Source organism: Arctopsyche grandis, chromosome 6 (assembly GCF_051622035.1).
Source record: "Arctopsyche grandis isolate Sample6627 chromosome 6, ASM5162203v2, whole genome shotgun sequence".
In the NCBI taxonomy this organism is placed as follows: domain Eukaryota; kingdom Metazoa; phylum Arthropoda; class Insecta; order Trichoptera; family Hydropsychidae; genus Arctopsyche; species Arctopsyche grandis.
The window spans coordinates 9,302,756-9,323,604 of NC_135360.1; the positions used below are offsets into that span (position 1 = coordinate 9,302,756).

The 20,849-nt window shown below is 31.1% G+C and overlaps 2 protein-coding genes across 6 annotated transcripts; both read right to left on the reverse strand.

The window, feature by feature from the left end:
- Positions 1 to 622: 622 nt before the first annotated feature.
- LOC143913672 (antichymotrypsin-2-like) lies at positions 623 to 2,983 on the reverse strand. Its single transcript, XM_077433630.1, has 9 exons — positions 2,879 to 2,983; positions 2,415 to 2,515; positions 2,190 to 2,333; positions 1,905 to 2,114; positions 1,719 to 1,817; positions 1,445 to 1,585; positions 1,118 to 1,324; positions 898 to 1,042; positions 623 to 825 (listed from the first exon to the last, which is right to left on the reverse strand). Exons 1-9 carry the CDS (start codon positions 2,895 to 2,897, stop codon positions 701 to 703), a joined length of 1,191 nt encoding a protein of 396 aa, XP_077289756.1. The 5' UTR covers positions 2,898 to 2,983; the 3' UTR covers positions 623 to 700.
- A 9,794-nt stretch (positions 2,984 to 12,777) lies between these two features.
- On the reverse strand, positions 12,778 to 19,279 carry LOC143913673 (antichymotrypsin-2-like). 5 transcript variants are annotated; one of them, XM_077433631.1, is made up of 11 exons: positions 19,229 to 19,279; positions 18,945 to 19,045; positions 18,720 to 18,863; positions 18,207 to 18,239; positions 15,227 to 15,370; positions 14,940 to 15,149; positions 14,755 to 14,853; positions 14,541 to 14,681; positions 13,846 to 14,052; positions 13,626 to 13,770; positions 12,778 to 13,557 (listed from the first exon to the last, which is right to left on the reverse strand). In XM_077433631.1, exons 1-11 carry the CDS (start codon positions 19,248 to 19,250, stop codon positions 13,433 to 13,435), a joined length of 1,371 nt encoding a protein of 456 aa, XP_077289757.1. In that variant the 5' UTR covers positions 19,251 to 19,279; the 3' UTR covers positions 12,778 to 13,432. The 5 variants fall into 5 exon arrangements, with proteins under 5 accessions (XP_077289757.1, XP_077289761.1, XP_077289759.1 ...); XM_077433635.1 differs by lacking the exons at positions 14,541 to 14,681; positions 14,755 to 14,853; XM_077433633.1 differs by lacking the exons at positions 18,207 to 18,239; positions 18,720 to 18,863; positions 18,945 to 19,045; positions 19,229 to 19,279 and adding exons at positions 15,452 to 15,546; positions 15,616 to 15,698.
- Between the last annotated feature and the right edge of the window lie 1,570 nt (positions 19,280 to 20,849).

Genomic DNA, 20,849 nt, shown 5'->3' on the forward strand with positions numbered 1-20,849 from the left:
AATTTAATAATTATACCAGAAATTAAATTATATCATACATTAAAAGTCTCATTTTGTATAATATAAATATTTACTAGACCAAACAAAAATGAAGTAGTAATATAAAAATCTGCGTGTATAAAAAATTAGCGCTTTTACATTGGAAAATGGAAATATTTTATCTACATACATATGTATACAATATATAAAAATGAATGTCAGTTTGTCTATCTGTACCGTATAGGCTGCTAAATAACTCGACGATTACGGTGAAACTTTCAGGATTTGTTGTAGGTATGCATGTCCGGGAAGCTTACTATAAAAAAATCGCCCAAAAACGGAAAAGGAAACGGGGAAAATGGCAATGAGTGGCATTGCAACGCAATAATTTCAAATATTTTTAGGGTAAAAAAAACGAACAATGGAATAATTTCAAATGTGTTCGCTTCCTGCATTTGAATGGGAACGGAAACAGAAACGGGAACGAGAACGGAAACGGGAGCGCAACGGGAACGGAAACGTTACTGTGGTATTGCAACGCATACTGGGTTCAGCTAGTAGCATATAAAAACATATTAAATATAAATAATATTATTTCATTATATAAATTACATATATACAACTAAAATAAAAAATATAGATTAAGATATATATAATATAATTTCAATATATTTCAGTAATTTCAATAATATAATTCAACAATTTCAATAATATACATAATTTAAGCTCCAATATATTTTCCACAGAAAATTATATCATCTTTGTTCATCAACATATAGAAGAATGGATGATCAGCCGTGAAGAATACTTCATCAATTCGAAGTGAAATTAATTGAATTTTAAATTCTGAAATAAAAATATGATTTTTGTTGTATCACTTTTTTTTTTTTTTTAAACTGATGCTTTTATTAAAAATACCAGTAACAACACCAGCTTCAGTTCCATGCTCATTCACTTCAATGAAAGCCTTTTGGTTAGCATCTGATACGGAAACTTGTTCGTGGCTTTTCAATAAATTGTGTAAATCCGCCTTTTGTTCGTTGAAAATCAATTTTATTCCAAGCTAAAATAAAAAAAAACTGAATTACATATATACAATTAATAATAAATAATGAAATCAATTGATTACGGCACACACTTCTGGTAAAACGTGTTTTAGATCAATGGTCGATTCAATCTTGAATTTTGGAATGGCAACATGGACTTCGCTTTCTCTCATTTTATTTAAAACATCAACCATGTTGGCATTATAAATTTTTTCTTCTAAGGCTGCGAGTCCATCAACTTTTTTGGGTAAAATTATGACTAAATATGTGTCGTTATTTTTATAAGGCAATGACAAAATCTACATAATATCAGAAAACAGGAAATAAATATAATTATAATACAATATGCACATTTGCATCCACGCATTCAAGTATATACATATTTATGTATCAAATCGAATTTACAAAATAGTAATTACTTCAGAGTCCCATTCTGGTAGATTGGCGTAAGGGAAATCGTCGGTTTGATACATCATGTCAACGTCAACATTGTCAATTTTATTTTTTGTAAATTTGCTTTTATGTACCGAGTCTTTATTGAATGGTTTTTTCCAATTACCCTGAAAGTAATCAAAATATAGTCCACATACAGAAGATACAATTTAGCTAATAAATTCTTCCTCATTAAGAAAATTGATTTTAAAAATAAATTAAATGTACATAACCTGTAAATATTAATTTGCTTTTTAATACCTGGAAATAAATTGCGTTAATTAGCATAACGCGAGTGTTCTCATCAAATATGTCTGGTGATACAAAATCCTTTATTTTATTATTAGTCTTACTCTCAACCTTTCAACAATTAATAATAATATACTATAACACAATAGCTAAAAAATATATCTCCATAGGTTGGGCATTAAATAATGCAAAATTTACCCATTCATTGATTGTATTAGCCGCTCGAGTGGCTTTTGAAAAATCGATATTTTCAACATCAGAAGAAAATTGATCTACAGCAACGGATTTAAACACAGGATTTAGTTTGAAGGCTTCGCCGTCTTTCACATATACTTTATTAGCAATGTTTAAAACTACTCCTTGAATATTGCTTAGCTTTCCCATTGTAGATTGGAAAGTAGATTTTATCTGAAAAGGAAGAACAAATATTAACAATCATTCAACCAGAAAATTATTTGTTGTTATTTGTAAAATTTCGTTAACTATTTCTGGATCCGGAAAATGTAGAGAATCGCTTATTTCCTTTTGGGTGTCACCACGGGCACTTGTAGACAGAAGTCCAAGGAGTACTTCAGCTGAAAGTGGCGACATTATTAAGTTCTTTCCAGCATTTTTATTTGCAGCCTCCTACATAGAAATAAAAATGTAATTAAATAAAAGTATGGCATAAGTTGTGCATAAATTTATTTTATAAGAGCAAATAAATACTTTATAGAATTCCAATGAAAATCGATTTATTGTGTTGGTTGTTTGTATATTTTTGGTTGGTGTTGATACAACCGACACCACCATAAAGAAACATATATAAGCTGAAAAAAATAGTGTGTTAGTATATAATTATAATTATATTATGTTATAAAGCTACAGTAAATGCTATTGAAAACTATAAAATCTTAAAGTAGTACTTGAAAATGCTCTTAGTTATACACAATTTTCTGTGGGGATATCTAAAAGTTAAGGTCATCTGTATGCCAAGAAATCGCAATCATAACCCTGGAAATGATCTGCCAAATTTGTAAGCATTAGACCGAAACAAATGTGAAATCGAAGAAAATGGCATTCCATGCACTTTTAGATGATGAAATATTTGAATCTCATTTACCATGCCTTTTTAATTGTGTAAATTCTAAAATCCGGGAGGATCTATTGCCTCTATTGATATAATTATTTACCTTCAGATATTTTTTTCATGGTGATATTGACTGGTTTACCGCTTGATGTTAAACAATCAACTACAAATGATGTAAAACAATCAAACAATGTTATACATAGACACTTTGTATATCAGTGCTTCTCATACTTATACTATAATAATATTTAACACTTGCCAACATTGCTTAAGTATTTCGCATTTATTTTAACTTTTTTCTTTCTATGTCCTTTTTTTTCGGTCAACTCAACCGAGTACTCGTCTAATCTTACACAAAGCCAGTACTCCGCTGAAAGAACTGGTCGATAAAAACGGACGCTTACTCGGCTAAGTGCTCGTCAGATGTAAACAGAGCTTTATGTATTTTTTATTGTATCTAAATAGGTAAATAATATTTTTAGTTTTGTTTTTGTTACTAATAATACGTTTTGTTACTAATAATACGCTGCCAGATGAGATTATGTATAAATTAAGGTAATATTGATAAATTTCTGATAGCTCTAAGCAAGCCCGACCCGAGAGTATGTATATGGTGGTCCTAGGCATATTAGTTGTCAGCGCTCCCCCTTAATTTTTTAATATATTATATGTATATATTGTAACATCGCAAACTTTTGTTTACACTTTTTCAGCTTCAATATATTGCTGGAAGATTCTAACTGATAATTTCTGAAATTAAAAATAATTTCTCTAGTGCCATAATTGAGGAAGGGAGAAGTCTAATTAGTTTGTATTGACAAGGCGCTAGTGTCCAGCCCTCTTAAATAATAATTAAAAAATTCTAAAAAAAAAATTGCAATACTTTAAGTATGTGAAAATCGTGATTTCTTCTAATTTTTGAAAGTTTTTTTTAATTTAACACCAACTTAGTGTTAAGTTTATTTTTTTTATTCCCCTTATCGTATCAACAGGGTAATTTCATATAAAAAAATCTCACATGATTTGTACATGTCTATGAATATATTATTATTTGTATATAAAGCTATATTTTACATGCATAAATTAATAAATAAATACAGTAAAAGCCTCAGAAAAAATATTGAAACGAGCTCATTTTTACCAGCTTGTGTATGTGAAAAGCTACACCCCGTTATAACTTTATATTATACTTGTTTATAATATTCAAATAAAAAGATGAAACGTACGCTCTGGGTCAATTCACATTCGATCAACTGTCAAATACTAAATTTGGTCGGCTTGCTATAGGAAAACATCGGGTTTATAAATAAATATTGTACCCACACAATTACGTAAATTTTCTTATGATCCTTATTCATATTTTTAAATTACTGCATACATTTTCCATTGATTTGATTTATTTTATAGGTGAAATTTGGGTGGCGACTGCTCAACTTATTGTAAAACATGGAAAAAATAAATTTTGTTTGCCAAAATAAACTAAATTGACTTTTGACACTGTATTATGTGATTAAAATTGATAAACAATTATTTTCATACTAATTGCTTTCTTATCCATTCTTCGACGTTTTTTGACGAAAAGATACTATAGTTTCATCCAAGGTTAAAATTAATTTAATTTTCAATAAATTAGACAGCGTAGACGGAAAGCCAGGCTCCAGCTGCTTCAAAAACATATGTATTTCTCCAGTGCTAAAACGTTTTTCTAACCACTAAAAATAATAATGAAAAATCACATTTGCCCAGCGTTGCTCGGTGTTTTTTCTTTTGCGGTATTTTAACTCCCAAGCTCCAAGCTCTCCCAAAACACGTGTATAATACTGTTGCGTAGGGGTGGGTGGAGGATCCAAGTAAAAGGCCAAAGTCGTTTCACAGCATTTATTGGTGATTAAGGAGATACACGCACCGGCAGTGCTCCGTCCAGAATGTCTTGATATCGCCTAAGTACCGCCTTATAACGGATAGGTCTCTCAGGGCATCTTCGACGTCCAGTTTGTTTACCTATTGTTATGGTCATGTACTCGGATATATATTCCCACGACACTCAGTCCCACGGTATCGGTCACTTCTGAGAAAGGACCAGTAGCGGCCAATTCGGTGGCCATTGTTTAGCTAACATGCACTAAGTCTAGAGATAATCCTTGAAACCAATTATAACGGTCACACAGTCTCTGGGATGCTACTCGGCCTAATCCGATTGCACTTACTCGGCGGTGTACGTAACAATACTAAGCTACATAAATAACCTTGATATATTAACACACTTGTATAGTGCTAAAAGTCGTTCCCAGGATTTGAGCCTTTCCAAAGGGTTACACGACAATTGGTGCAAGTCCAAAATGTTCAACGACAAAATGTACCCGAAAATTAGTGCACTGACAAAATGTACCCGCGACAAAATGTACCCGCGACAAAATGTAAACGGAAAAAATGTTCAAGTGACAAAATGTTCAAAAATGTTCAAAATGTTCAACCGTATCCAATATTTACGTATTTAAATTGAAAAAAAAAACTTTCCGAGCGTATGAACTGCAGATTACATTGCATTAGTTTATATGGCAGGGCTTCTCAACCGTCTCCAAAATTTTCTTTATTTCAAATGAATAATCTACTTTTCATCGTACACATCGCGGGCGTTATTAAATTAGTATAAATGTCAGGGGTTCTCAACCGTATCCAATATTTTCTTATTTAAATTGAAAAAAAAAACTTTCTAAGCGTATGAACTCCAGATTACATTGCATTAGTTTATATGGCACGGCTTATCAACCGTCTCCAAAATTTACTTTATTTCAAATGAATAATTTATTTTTTATCGTACACATCGCGGGCGTTATTAAATTAGTATAAATGACAGGGGTTCTCAACCGTATCCAATATTTACGTATTAAAATTGAAAAAAAAAACTTTTTAAGCGTATGAACTGCAGATTACATTGAATTAGTTTATATGGCAGGGCTTCTCAACCGTCTCCAAAATTTTCTTTATTTCAAATGAATAATTTACTTTTTATCGTACACATCGCGGGCGTTATTAAATTAGTATGAATGACAGGGGTTCTCAACCGTATCCAATATTTACGTATTTAAATTGAAAAAAAAAAAACTTTCTAAGCATATGAACTGCAGATTATATTGCATTAGTTTATATGGCAGGGCTTCTCAACCGTCTCCAAAATTTACTTTATTTCAAATGAATAATTTAGTTTTTATCGTACACATCGCGGGCGTTATTAAATTAGTATAAATGACAGGGGTTCTCAACCGTATCCAATATTTACGTATTTAAATTGAAAAAAAAACTTTTTAATCGTATTGCAGATGTCATTGAATTATATGTATATATATATATATATATATATATATATATATATATATATATATATATATATATATATACACCACCAGCAGCATAAAACGGAACGCTTGTGAATTTTGCGACATACGTGTTTGTTCTAATCATTACTTCGTTATTTGTAAATTTATCTTAGTTATTTCTTCTGTATATTGGTAAAAAAACGTAATTCTCTTTAACCATGTACAAAATACAGTTATCTTGTATGTATGCAAAATAAAACAGACTTAGGTACAAAAAACCCGTAATATACCTGCTAAGGGTACGCCTTTGTTCATTGTGCGTCAAATGCTTTCAAACATTGAAAAGATCATGCTCAGCTGAGACCTTTTGCTGTATGATTGTTCTAAGGGTAATTATGGGTTTAATAGTTTTTATTTTATAAAATTGATGGATTTAATATTTAATTTTGAATTTTTAAATTAACAATATCGATTCTTCAGAAATTGGTCGCTGCAGGGATATTTCCGCCGAAAAAAAACTTTGATTGCTGCGTATTTGAAAGCGAAGAAGGTGTCCATGCGAAAAATTGCCAGAACAGAGTGTTTCGGTAAACACAGTTTCGAGAGTAACTCCGGAGTTTAGTTCTTGTACTAACTTCTCGGTTTTGGCTTGGAGACCTTGAAGGGCTTTCAAGAACTTCCACAGGTTTGGAAATTGGGCTCCAATTGTATAGCCAACTTTCATATGGAAGCCTTCCACTTCGTTGTCCGTTTTTCCATAATTATGTAATATTCGGTCTCGAACATTCCATATGTCTATGGAAGCTACACGAGGTTCACGTCTGACATATGGCCAAATGCGCAAGTAACGGGTTGCTTTTTCCATCTGTCCCAAAGTACCTACAGAAAAATCCAGGAATTGGGATTATCTGAATTTTACGATAATCAGGAAAATGCAATTAAATTTAAAATGGTATTGGCATTAGCATTTGTTCCTCCAGAAAATGTAGTCGAAAGCTGGGAGGAACTCCTCCAAATTCTCAACCCATGGCTATTGGCACAAGAACGAGAAATCCAACAGAAGGTCGATGATTTCCTCATGTATTTTGAGGTTAATTACATTGGGAAAATCATTTAACCAACCCTAACTACATAAAAAATGTTAAGATTCCTAGAAAAAGATTTGGTCGAAGCATATGCGCTTCAATACTTCGAAGACAATAGGTTATTTTGAGCTGAAAAATAAAATTCGATTTACAATCATTTTATTTTAACCATGCATTTTTTTTCTCAACGTGTGAATTTGATTAGCAAAAAGTTGAATTTGATTTACAAAGGAGTGAATACGTAATAAATAATAAATGTAATTATTTAAAAATTCATCATTATCAGTATATAATAAAAAGAAGACAGTAGACATTTCCATGTTTTAATATTCATATAAATTATTGATATATTAATTATCTATTAACATATGTACAGTCCATCCTAAAATGCCGATGTAACACAAAACCGGACTACGGAATCACCTTAAAAACAAAATTAATTATGGTTGAAAATTATAATACATTGCTTGAAAGATAGTCTTCTTGATAAATATTGTGGTTCTAGCTTATTTGCCATAATTTTAAAGCCTATAAAATAATTTTTCGTAAACTGGTCAAGTACGGTTTGCATATTGCAAGATAAGGTTTTTTCTATATTCATTGAAGCTCAGGGTGCTGTTAGTGCTAAATTAAAAAGAACCAGGTCGGTGTTTAATTTTTACGACCCCCCCCCCTCGGTTTTTTTTTTACTAAAAAAAATTCGGGTGTGACCAACCCATGACTTTATCTATGTATTTGAGGAATATAAGAAGGTAACAAAACAAAATTCGATATTGAACTGATGACTATGATAGCGATACAAATTGAGCGCAAATGTATGGAAACTTGCACAAAACAAAAAAAGTTCTACTTCCGGTTGTCAGATTTTGTTCAAATTTTTTTTATTACTAAAAATCACTATCAGTATTATACTCATTAAATATCAAGAAAATAAAAATAATTTTAAGGGTCAAAATAAAATAATGAAATATTGTTTTAAAAAAAAATACTACTTCCGGTTTACAAATTCTGACCAAAACCCTACCAGCTCTAAGTTAGTACATAAAGGATAGAAATATAAATTTTCAGCTTAATACGTTTAGGGGTGTGGACAGAGTAGTGGGCACAACATTTTCAACCTTTCTAAGAGAAAAAAACCCACTTCCGGTTTATAAAATTTAATAATTTTTTTTTCTTTTCATCAAATTGCTACAAGAATTATACTTGAATTTTTTGTGACGAAAACACATGTTTAAGGGGTCGAAAAAAATAGTGGAAGAAAAATCGTACAAGAGTAAACTACCACTTCCGGTTGAAAAATACTTACTAAATTTTATATATAACTTGGTATTAAGCTTAAACTTTTAGATATGAAATTTCAGTTCAATAAACTAAAAGGTTTCTGAGAAAAACATAAAAAACCTCGATTCTCTAGAGTAAAAGTACTACTTCCGGTTCAGATAGAAATATTTAAAAAATATAAAGTTATAAAAATTATTATTTCTATCATATTTAAAAAAAATTCAGTCTGATTCAGTTAGTGGTTTGGGAGATAATTGAATTCAAAAACTTAAAAAAAAGAGGACACCTATAAGGGGAGGTACCATTTCCGGTCAACTTAAAAATTTGAAAAAAAATTACGACGTGTCGATAAGAATTTCATTAACCGATACTAAGTTTCATTTTGATAGGACTAACGGTGCTAAAAATATCCCCAAAATACACACACACACACACATTTTTTCTAGATCATGAATACGTGATCAGCGATCGATTCTGAGTTCAAATCAGTCAAAATCTCGAGTTCGAATTTTCGTATGATCACAAAACTTCATCTATTGTTACTATGTACATAGATAAAGTAATAAGTTGTATCCTAATATTGGTAGTTCAAATATTTATAAAAAAAATCAAATAATAATAAATATTCTCACTTGAACTAATCTCTTCAACATCTTTGATTTTGCCTAATCCTCTTCAACATCTTTGATTTTGCAAAACCCGTGTTTGTGTGTCAACAGTAACATTTCCTTTTAGCAATTCTAAATCCATGTATGTCAAAAAACTATCAATTTTTAACATGTGAATTTAGAGATCACTATTCATTTAAGCTGAGTTCCCTCATTTTATGTATCCTCAAGTGTGTATGGTCAATAATTTAAAGAATGTTTTATTTCGAAGTTTTGGGTGGTTTTAGATAAAAAAGCCAATAAATTTCACTAAACGTCTTTTAAGTTTTGAATGTGCTCAGATTACTATTCGAGTGTTAGAACGAGATTCTGCTCACAATATTTGGAATACAAAATTTTATGTGAAATTTTAGTCAAAATATTTTTTAATTGTACTCGAAAAACAATGTTTATATCAATCAAAGTGCCAGGGTGGCGATTTGATTTAAAAGTTATATTATTAAACTTTCTAGCCATAACAATAAAACAATAACAACAAAATATTTCTTAACAATAACAATAAAACTTGACTCTTATATATAGTTCAATGCACGACATTTTATAAATTATAAATTAATTACATACATATATGTATATTTTTCTATAATAAATGTGATCGAGCTTATCAACTGTGAATAGCTAAAAATTATTATTCCATTGCTACAAACCGACGTTGAAGAGGACATTGAAGAGATTTCGAACCCACCATTTGCCTATTGTCCTAGGGTTTTACGCAAAGAAAAAAATGCATTCAATAGCCTCTAACATGAGGGTAGTAAAATTTTATAACCCATTTGTCTTTTTACATATTTTCGTCCATTTGTGTAGACAATTCATCTGTCAATCATAGAACTAATTTCAAAATATATTATTGTTTTGCCATCTCTATTCAACGCGCGTGATTTTTTTTACATTTACATTTTAATTGTCTTTTACATGTCAAAATTATGCAACTTTGTATGCAACCCTTACGCATAATAGTTAGTTGTAAATGATGCAATATTAATGTGAAACATAAAGGAGGTATGTAAAAATAATTTTAGCTGTAAATTTCTAATGTCTGCCTTTTTTACATACCTCCTTTTTTCTACAATACAATGTCCGATTCATACATTTGTTTTTTTGCTAAACACTAAGTAAAATCTCTCCATCGTTAATCCGAATAGTCGTAATTCGAGACTTGACTGTAAAATAATACATTAAATTTATCTAAATTAATATTTGATATTCTTGCCTTATAATTGTATAATGAAATATTAAGTTTAAAAAAAACTTTCATTTTACATATAGCTTGCGAATGTACACTAGAAGACTTATTTGCAGAAGAAATAAAATAATTGCATTTTTAAACAAAATTTTGGAAAAAAATTATGTGAATTTGATTTAGAGACGCCGTAAAGGTCACATTCAATGTTAAAACTCGAAGAACACGTGACCGCTGGCTGGGAACTGTTTTATCAAAATAAAACGTGGCGTTCAACGTTTATTTATTTATTTATTATCTTAGCTATAAAGCTAATTTTAAAAATACATCTTAATTACTTAACTCTAAATAACTCTAAAATTTATAATTATCTTATATGTACTGTCCCTCACAGAGGTCTTTGCACCTCTGTGAGGGTGTTAAACTAATTCAATGACATACGCTTAAAAAGTAATTTTTTAAATTTAAATAAGTAAACATTGGATACGGTTTAGAACCCCTGACATTTAAACTAATTCATTGACATCTGCAATACGCATAAAAACTTTTTTTTTTCAATTTAAATAAGAAAAAATTGGATACGGTTGAGAAGCCCTGCCATATAAACTAATTCAATGTAATCTGCAGTTCATACGCTCAGAAAGTTTTTTTTTTCAATTTAAATACGTAAATATTGGATACGGTTGAGAACCCCTGTCATTTATACTAATTTAATAACGCCCGCGATGTGTACGATAAAAAGTAAATTATTCATTTGAAATAAAGTAAATTTTGGAGACGGTTGAGAAGCCCTGCCATATAAACTAATGCAATGTAATCTGCAGTTCATACGCTCAGAACGTTTTTTTATTTCAATTTAAATACGTAAATATTGGATACGGTTGAGAACCCCTGTCATTTATACTAATTTAATAACGCCCGCGATGTGTACGATAAAAAGTAAATTATTCATTTGAAATAAAGTAAATTTTGGAGACGGTTGAGAAGCCCTGCCATATAAACTAATGCAATGTAATCTGCAGTTCATACGCTCAGAACGTTTTTTTATTTCAATTTAAATACGTAAATATTGGATACGGTTGAGAACCCCTGTCATTTATACTAATTTAATAACGCCCGCGATGTGTACGATAAAAAGTAAATTATTCATTTGAAATAAAGTAAATTTTGGAGACGGTTGAGAAGCCCTGCCATATAAACTAATGCAATGTAATCTGCAGTTCATACGCTCAGAACGTTTTTTTTATTTCAATTTAAATACGTAAATATTGGATACGGTTGAGAACCCCTGTCATTTATACTAATTTAATAACGCCCGCGATGTGTACGCTAAAAACTAAATTATTCATTTGAAATAAAGTAAATTTTGGAGACGGTTGAGAAGCCCTGCCATATAAACTAATTCAATGTAATCTGCAGTTCATACGCTTAGAAAGCTTTTTTTTTTTCAATTTAAATACGTAAATATTGGATACGGTTGAGAACCCCTGTCATTTAAACTAATTTAATAACGCCCGCGATGTATACGATAAAAAGTAAATTATTCATTTGAAATAAAGAAAATTTTGGAGACGGTTGAGAAGCCCTGCCATATAAACTAATGCAATGTAATCTGGAGTTCATACGCTTAGAAAGTTTTTTTTTTTAATTTAAATAAGAAAATATTGGATACGGTTGAGAACCCCTGACATTTATACTAATTCAATGACATCTTAAAATGATATTCAATGAGTCACAATGACATTCGCTTAAAATGTAATTGTTCAATTTAAATAAGAATATGTTGGTACGGTTGAGAACACCTTTAATTTATAATAATTTAATAACATCTGCGATCTATACGATAAAAAGTACCATATACATCGATAAATATAATACAATAAAAAGTTACTTTTGCCATTAAAATAGGATAATTTAGGATTTTTGAACATTTTGTCGCTTGAACATTTTTTCCGTTTACATTTTGTCGCGGGTACATTTTGTCGCGGGTACATTTTGTCGCGGGTACATTTTGTCGCGGGTACATTTTGTCAGTGCACTAATTTTCGGGTACATTTTGTCGTTGAACATTTTGGACTTGCACCAATTGTCGCGTCCCCTTCCAAAGCCCATATATGGTACAAAATAAGGTACTATGAAACAGTATAGGAAATTTGATGGTTTTCAGTTGAAAAATGTGAATTTGTATAGGGTTTTAGAAAGGGAAGGATTTTTTCCAAAGTTCGATAAAAAAACTATTCAATAAATGTCCAGCGTTGCTCTTGTGTTTTTTTTTTGCGGTATTTTAACTCCTAAGATCCAAGCTCTCAACAAAACACGATACTAAGCTAAGAACCTTAAGGTATTGAATCACTTATTCCGTAGTGGATAAACCCACTTGTGTAGTACTAAGAGCAACAACCAAGCGATATTAATAACAAACACGTAAAGCGAGAAATTAAACGTACCTATGTACTATGTATGTATGTATAATATGTATGCATATGTCTATGAATACTCTTTATTGAAAATATTCAATATTATTTCAAGTATTATAAAAATTAATAGTAAAAGTTCAGTGAAAATTATCAACTTTCAGTAGATAAACATATTTATTATCACGGGAAGCTCCATAATTTTAAATAATATAATATTCATTATTATATTGCAGATGCACCCTATTACTTGTGAAAAATTATTTTAATCTCCAATATATTTTCCACAGAAAATTATATCATCCTTGTTCATCAACATATAGAAGAATGGGTGATCGGCTGTGAAATATTCTTCGTCAATTCGAGCTGAATCTGCTACAACTCTTAATTCTGAAATCAAAAATCCTTTTTGTAGTTAGTACTTACCTCCTTTTTTACACACGTTAAAAATTAAACACGTCGGTGGTGTCTTCTAGAAGATTTCCCCCCGCCGGAAAAAAAAAAAAGTTAAGGTTGGCCCTATGCATTTAAGATCGGTATTATTCAGTTTCAGTGTCACACGCGAGAACTGAGACAGTGAGACCGCATATTAATAAGGTAGACAAAAGGTGGAAGAGAAAAACATTAAATACGAATGTTAATATTTCATTATATGCATTACAACTAATAATGTTAACATATTGGAGAAGCTACTCTTTAAAGTTATAATTTAATCTCCAATATATTTTCCACAGAAAATTATATCATCTTTGTTCATCAACATATAGAAGAATGGATGATCAGCCGTGAAGAATACTGCATCATTTCTAAGTGACTCTATTTGAATTTTAAATGCTGAAATGAAAATTTATATTTACTGTCTATACTTTGTTTTTTGATACTACAGTTTTTATTGAAAAAACCTGTAACAACGCCAGCTTCAGTTCCATGCTCATTGACTTCAATGAAAGCCTTTTGTTTAGCATCTGATACGAACAGTTGTTCGGGGTTTTTTAATAAATTATGTAAATCTGCCTTCTGCTTATTGAAAATCAGTTTTATTCCGAGCTAAAAAAAAAACAGAATTACATACAAACAATAATAAACAAATAGACCAAGAAATTGTGGTAACACGACACATACTTCCGGTAAAACATGTTTCAGATCAATGGTTGATTCAATCTTGAATTTCGGAATACCAACATGGACTTCTGTTTTTCTCATTTTATTTATAATATTGACCATGTTGGCGCCATAAAGTTTTTCTTCTAAGGCCGCAAGTCCATCGACTTTTCTGGGTAAAATTATGGCTAAATATGTGTCGTTGTTTTTATAAGGTAATGCCAAAATCTAATGTTATGAAGCAAATAATCAATATCAGCATGACATAATATATACCGGTCTCCGTGACGAGACAGAATGTTAAATGACAGAAAACGCCAATATCGGAAGGCAAAGATCGAAAATCGAATGATCTTAAGTCGAAAGATCAAAAAAAAAAGGTGCATGGTAAACGGTACATACTCACTTAATTTGCGCGAGCAGGATACAACAGGAACAAGAGAAACAGGCTTTTCCTCCCGTATTAATGTGCGCGCGCAGAATACGGGAGGAAAAGCATGTTCCTCTTGTTCCTGTTGTATCCTGCTCGCGCAAATTAAGTGAGTATGTACCGTTTACCATGCACCATTTTTTTTGATCTTTCGACTTAAGATCTTTCGATTTTCGATGTTTGCCTTCCGATATTTGCGCTTTCTGTCATTTAACATTCTGTCTTCGTCACGTAGACCCTATATATACATACATATTAATATAAATAATCCAATCGAAATAATTACTTCAGAGTTCCATTCTGGTAGATTAGCATAAGGGAAATCGTCAGTTTGATACATTATGTCAACCTCAACTTTGTCAATTTTATTTTTCTTAAATTTAGTTTTTTGTACCGAACGTTTATCGAATGGATTTTCCCAATTACCCTACAATTAATAAATGTATATAACAAAAACACACACATATGCTATACCTAAATATTCGTTTGTTTCTTAGTACCTGGAAATAAATAGCATTAACCAGCATAATGCGAGTGTTCTCATCAAATATGTCTGGTGATACAAAATCCTTAATTTTATTATTAGTCTTACTCTCAACCTTTAAAAATTAATAAAAATATACTTTAACACAACAGTTTAAAAATAAATCTCCATTAATTGGGCATTAAATAGTGCAAAATATACCCATTCATTAATTGTATTAGCCGCTCGAGTGGCTTTTGAAAAATCGATATTTTCAACATCAGAAGAAAATTGATCTACAGCAACGGATTTAAACACCGGATCTAGTTTGAAGGCTTCGCCGTCTTTCACATATACTTTATTGGCAATGTTTAAAACTACTCCTTGAATATTGCTGAGCTTTCTCATTGTAGTTTGAAAAGTAGATTTTATCTGAAATAGAAGAATAAAAAATATTAACAATCCTCAACCAGAAAATTATATGTCGATATTTATAAAATTTCATTTACTATTTCTGAATCCGGCAAATGAAGAGCATCGCTTATTTCCTTTTGGGTGTCACCACGGGCACCTGTGGACAGAAGTCCAAGGAGAACTTCAGCTGAAAGTGGCGACAATATTAAGCTCTTTCCAGTATTTTTGTTTGCAGTCTCCTATGCAGAAATAAAAAAAATAGTCTAATGTGTAAGTATTGCATAAGTTACGTTTAATTATGCATAATAGCAAAGAAATACTTTGTAGAATTCTAATGAAAATTGGTTTATTGTATTTGTTGTTTGATTACTTGGCGCTAATACAACAGACACAACCAGAAAGAAAAATATTAAAGCTGAAAAATAAAATGGTGTGTCATTATAAATGCAATTATATTTATATTGTATTATAATTATAATTATACAGAATTCAGATATCTTTTTCATATTGATAGTTTCTGGTTTCAGCGTCTGTTCACAACTGATGAAAAATAATCAACTAATGGTATACATGGACATACATACATATGTAAGTTCAAATCAGTGCTTCTCATACTTATTAACAAAAACCCTGTCCGCTGTTCTTATTCAAAATATTAGCCATTTGCTTTCATAAAATTTTAGTATGAACTTTAACAAATTATCATTACTACAGTCTCTATTCTGAGACTTTGGAAAGCACGGCACTAATTAATTGCTGTCAACAAAAATAATTCTATTTTGACTTTTGAGACTGATCATGTGAGGCAACGATTAAAATAATTTAACGAATGTTGTTTCAAAAATATACATATACAATATACAATAACATAACAACATGTATTCATATGTATTTATACTTATAATACTTACATATATTTCACAACTATACATAATAATATAGTTCAAGCTACACTTTAAAGAAGCTCCAATATATTTCCCACAGAAAATTATATCATCTTTGTTCATCAACATATATAAAAAAATGGATAATCAGCCGTGAATAAAACTTGATCATTTTAAGTGACTCCAGTCGAATTTTATATTCTGAAATGAACATTAACAAATTTACTACAATACCTAATCTGAGACTTTGCACACCAACACGTTGGGAAGCATAGCGCTAGTTAATTGTTGTCAACAAAAGTAAATCTATTTTGACTTTTGACTCTGACCATGTATGGCTACGATTAAATTAAATAGATACATATTATGTCAATGACCACATATGTATGTAATTGTATTGAAAATATTACAAATCTCCTGCAAACGACGCGGCTGCATGCTCATTTCATACTTTTGTCTCGACTTTTGCCTTTTTAAACATGTCAGAAAGATCCAACTCAATTTTAATAATTGCCAATCATCAATGCACATCGAAATGTCATCTGCGCAACCCAGTGCATATCTCGTCTTTCGTAGTCTTAAATTCAAACAGTCGCGAATTTCGCTGGATGCATACATGCAGGCGCGTTGTTTGCAGAGATTTGAAGCAAAACTAAATATCGTGGGTGTGTCTGTGTGGGTGTGTATTTTGGGGATATTTTTAACACCGTTAAACAAATTTTTTTCAAATTTTTAAGTTGACCGGAAATGGTACCTCGCCTTATAGGTGTCCTCTTTTTTTAAGTTTTTGAATTCAATCCCAAACCACTGATTGAATCGGACTGAATTTTTTTTAAATATAATACAAATAATAATTTTTATAACCTCATATTTTTTAAATATTTCTATCTGAACCGGAAGCAGTACTTTTACTCTAGAGAATCGAAGTTTTTTATATTTTTTTCAGAAACCTTTTGTTTTATTGAACTGAAATTTCATATCTAGAAGTTTAAGTTTAATACCAAGTTAATTATAAAATTTAGTTAGCATCCGTCTACCGGAAGTAGCAGTTTACTTTAATTTTTTCGACCCTTTAAACATGTGTGTTCGTCACAAAAAAATTCAAGTATAATTCTTGTTGCAATTTGATGAAAATGAAAAAAAATTATTAAATTTTATAAACCGGAAGTGGGATTTTTTTCCTCGTAGAAAGGTCAAAAATGTTGTGCCCACTACTCTGTCCACACCCCTGAACGTATTAAGCTGAAAATTTATATTTCTATCCTTTGTGTACTAACTTAGAGCTGGTAGGGTTTTGGTCAGAATTCGTAAGCCGGAAGTAGTATTTTTTTAAAAAACAATATTTCATTATTTTTTCATTATTTTATTTTGACCTTTTAAATTGTTTTAAGCTTCTTGATATTTAATGTGTATAATAAAAATAGTGATTTTAAGTAAAAATAAAAAAAAATTACTTAATTTAATGAACCGGAAGTGGGATTTTTTTCCTCGTAGAAAGGTCAAAAATGTTGTGCCCACTACTCTGTCCGCACCCCTGATCGTATTAAGCTGAAAATTTATATTTCTATTCTTTGTGTACTAACTTAGAGCTGGTAGGGTTTTGGTCAGAATTCGTAAGCCGGAAGTAGTATTTTTTTTAAAAACAATATTTCATTATTTTTTCATTATTTTATTTTGACCTTTTAAATTGTTTTAAGCTTCTTGATATTTAATGTGTATAATAAAATAGTGATTTTAAGTAAAAATAAAAAAAAATTACTTAATTTAATGAACCGGAAGTGGGATTTTTTTCCTCGTAGAAAGGTCAAAAATGTTGTGCCCACTACTCTGTCCGCACCCCTGAACGTATTAAGTTGAAAATTTATATTTCTATTCTTTATGTACTAACTTAGAGCTGGTAGGGTTTTGGTCAGAATTTGTAAACCGGAAGTAGTATTTTTTTTTAAAACAATATTTCATTATTTTATTTTGACCTTTAAAATTATTTTTATTTTCTTGATATTTAATGAGTATAATACTGATAGTGATTTTTAGTAATAAAAAAAATTTGAACAAAATCTGATAACCGGAAGTAGATCTTTTGTTTTGTGCAAGTAACGGATTTGAACACTGGAGCTAGTTTGAACGCTTCGCCGTCTTTCACATATACTTTATTGGCAATGTTTAAAACTACTCCTTGAATATTGCGTACCTTTCCCATTGTAGATTGGAAAGTAGATTTTATCTGAAATAGAAGGAAAAATATTAAAAATCCGGTCTCCCTCACGGGACCGAAAGTGAAACGCCCAAAAATGCAAATATCGGAAGGCACAGATCGAAAATGAAAAGATCTTAAGTCAAAAGATCAAAAAAGAAAGGGTGCACGGTAAACGGTACTATGTATATATAATATATATGAGTGGCATGCGGTGAAATTATCTCTCTTTTTGTCATACAGCCTTGTTTAATGTGCGCGCGCAGAATACGGGAGGAAAAGCCTGTTCCTCTTCTTCCTGTTGTATCCTGCTCGCGCAAATTAAGTGAGTATGCACGACGGGGGGAGAGACCCTTTTTTTATCTTTCTACTTAAGATCTTTCGATTGTCGATCTTTGCCTTCCGATATTTGCGTTTTCGGGCGTTTCACTTTCGGTCCCGTGAGGCAGACCCCTTAAAAATCATTTAAACCAGAAAATTATTTGTCGATATTTGTAAAATTTCATTAGCTATTTCTGAATCCGGCAAATGAAGAGCTTCGCTTATTTCCTTTTGGGTGTTACCACGAGCACCTGTGGACAGAAGTCCAAGGATAACCTCAGCTGAAAGGGGCGACATTATTAAGTTCTTTTCTGGATTTTTAATTGCAGCCTCCTACACAAATCAAAAATATAGTAAGAAAATATAAATATTTTATAAGTTTTATTTATTTATTTTATAATTGCAAATAAATACTTTGTAGAATTCTAATGAAAATCCATTTATAACATTTGGTGCTTCTCTTTCAGTAAAAGGCGTTGATACAACGGACCCAACCAGAATGAAAAATATAAAATCTGAAAAAAGCAATAATGTCTGTGATTTCTTTATTCACTAATGTGAAATTTCAAATATCATCACAAGTATTTCATTGTAAATAAACACTTTTTATATATAATTCAAATAAGGATTGATTAGTTTTGATTATATGTAAACAAAAAAATACACTAATTTAAATTTTTCTCAGAATTTAATATTACAGAGTGCGTATATTTTTTTCATGGTGATACTGATTAGTTTTTCGCCTTGTGTCAACTAAAAATAAATTAAAAAACAATGTTATATATAGGCACCTAACTAAATCAGTGTTTCTCAATCTAATTCATTCTGTAAACCAAAGTGCTTCTAACCAAGGATTTTTTTTCAACTCACTTCTTGTTCAGTCTTTTATTATAAAAAAATATTTTCAAATTATATTATACAAGTTGTTTTACCAGGTTTCGCTCAGTATTTGTAATATAAACAGCTTAAACATGGCGAATCTAATAGTAAATATTCATTTGTTTTTTTATTAAATTTATTTGAATCGAAAAAAAGATCGAATCGTCGTCATAGAAACTTTCCCAACAGTTCCCAACCGAAGTTAAAAACAAACCTACTTACATACATACAAAGTCTCTTTCGAAATTATACATATATTAGATATAAGTAACATATTATAACAGAGCCACACAACCCTCACACGCGATCTCGCTCACACGCGTTAGATATATAATACATCAGTCACCGTCACCGCATCGAATAGTAGAAAAATTGAAAATGTTCGTTTACCATGAATACATATGAAAAGCGGGTAGTATATATATATATATATCAGTGGTGTGCGGTAAAACTCTCTCCCCCGCCGTATAGCCTCACTTAATTTGCGCGAGCAGGATACAAGAGGAACAGGCTTTTCCTCCCGTATCCTGCCCGCGCACATTAAGCAAGGCTGTACGACAAAAACAGAGATAATTTCATCGCATGCCACTGATATATATTATATATACATACATGTACATACATACATACATATATATATATATATATATATATATATATATATATATATATATATATATATATATATATATATATATACATACATGTAGTACCGTTTACGACAGTCAACGTCACCTTGCGTCAAAGTTGACTTTTCGACCAACTTTGACGCAAGGTGACGTATGCTACGTGACGCAAGTCACCAGTGCCGGTTGCCTTGCGACAATTATTAAGCGTCGGCGAGTATTTAAATCTGGTCGGAGCTTCTTTAAGCCGTGGCAAAAGTTTATGGCACTCTCCTTCTTCCCATCGTGACTTAGAAATATCATGCAGCCATAATCTTTTGGGTTTTCTGAGCTGTTCTTCTTCTTCGCATATCAGCGATACTATGATTGCGTCTGTTGCGTCCATCTCGCTCCAGGGTACCGAACGAATGATTGACATAATTTACTGCAGAGTGACGCATTGCTGTCGTTCATGTGCGGTTTACCTAATATTGCCGCACGCTGCCGTTCGTGTCGCAGACGCATAGTGCGGTCAGACCTTTAAGATCTTTCGATTTTCGATCTTTGCTTTGCGATATTTGCTTTTTCGATCTTTCGACTTTCGATGCCGTGATGTGGACCCATAATATATATGTGGTGCTATAGGCTTCTACATACGTCTGTCGCAGCACACAAGTAGAAAAAATTGCGGCCTTAGTTAAGAAACCCTGCTTGCATAATATTTCGTGGACCCCAGTGAGAAAATCATAAAGGCACAAAGAGTATCAAATAAATTTATTCGAATTTTATGAAATTATTATGTAGATATGGCGGACAATTTCAATAGAGTAATTAT

What these genes read in the sequence shown, in the direction of transcription:
- LOC143913672 (XM_077433630.1), bottom strand. An exon ending in TTTCATTGGAATTCTATAAA is followed by an intron (nt 2,334 to 2,414) that starts GTATTTATTTGC and finishes ATTTCTATGTAG; the next exon opens with GAGGCTGCAAATAAAAATGC. An exon ending in TTAACGCAATTTATTTCCAG is followed by an intron (nt 1,586 to 1,718) that starts GTATTAAAAAGC and finishes GATTACTTTCAG; the next exon opens with GGTAATTGGAAAAAACCATT.
- LOC143913673 (XM_077433631.1), bottom strand. Translation starts at nt 19,250, where the DNA reads ATGAAAAAAATATACGCACTCT. An exon ending in GAAAAAAATATACGCACTCT is followed by an intron (nt 19,046 to 19,228) that starts GTAATATTAAAT and finishes TGCTTTTTTCAG; the next exon opens with ATTTTATATTTTTCATTCTG. An exon ending in TACCAGAATGGAACTCTGAA is followed by an intron (nt 14,053 to 14,540) that starts GTAATTATTTCG and finishes TCATAACATTAG; the next exon opens with ATTTTGGCATTACCTTATAA.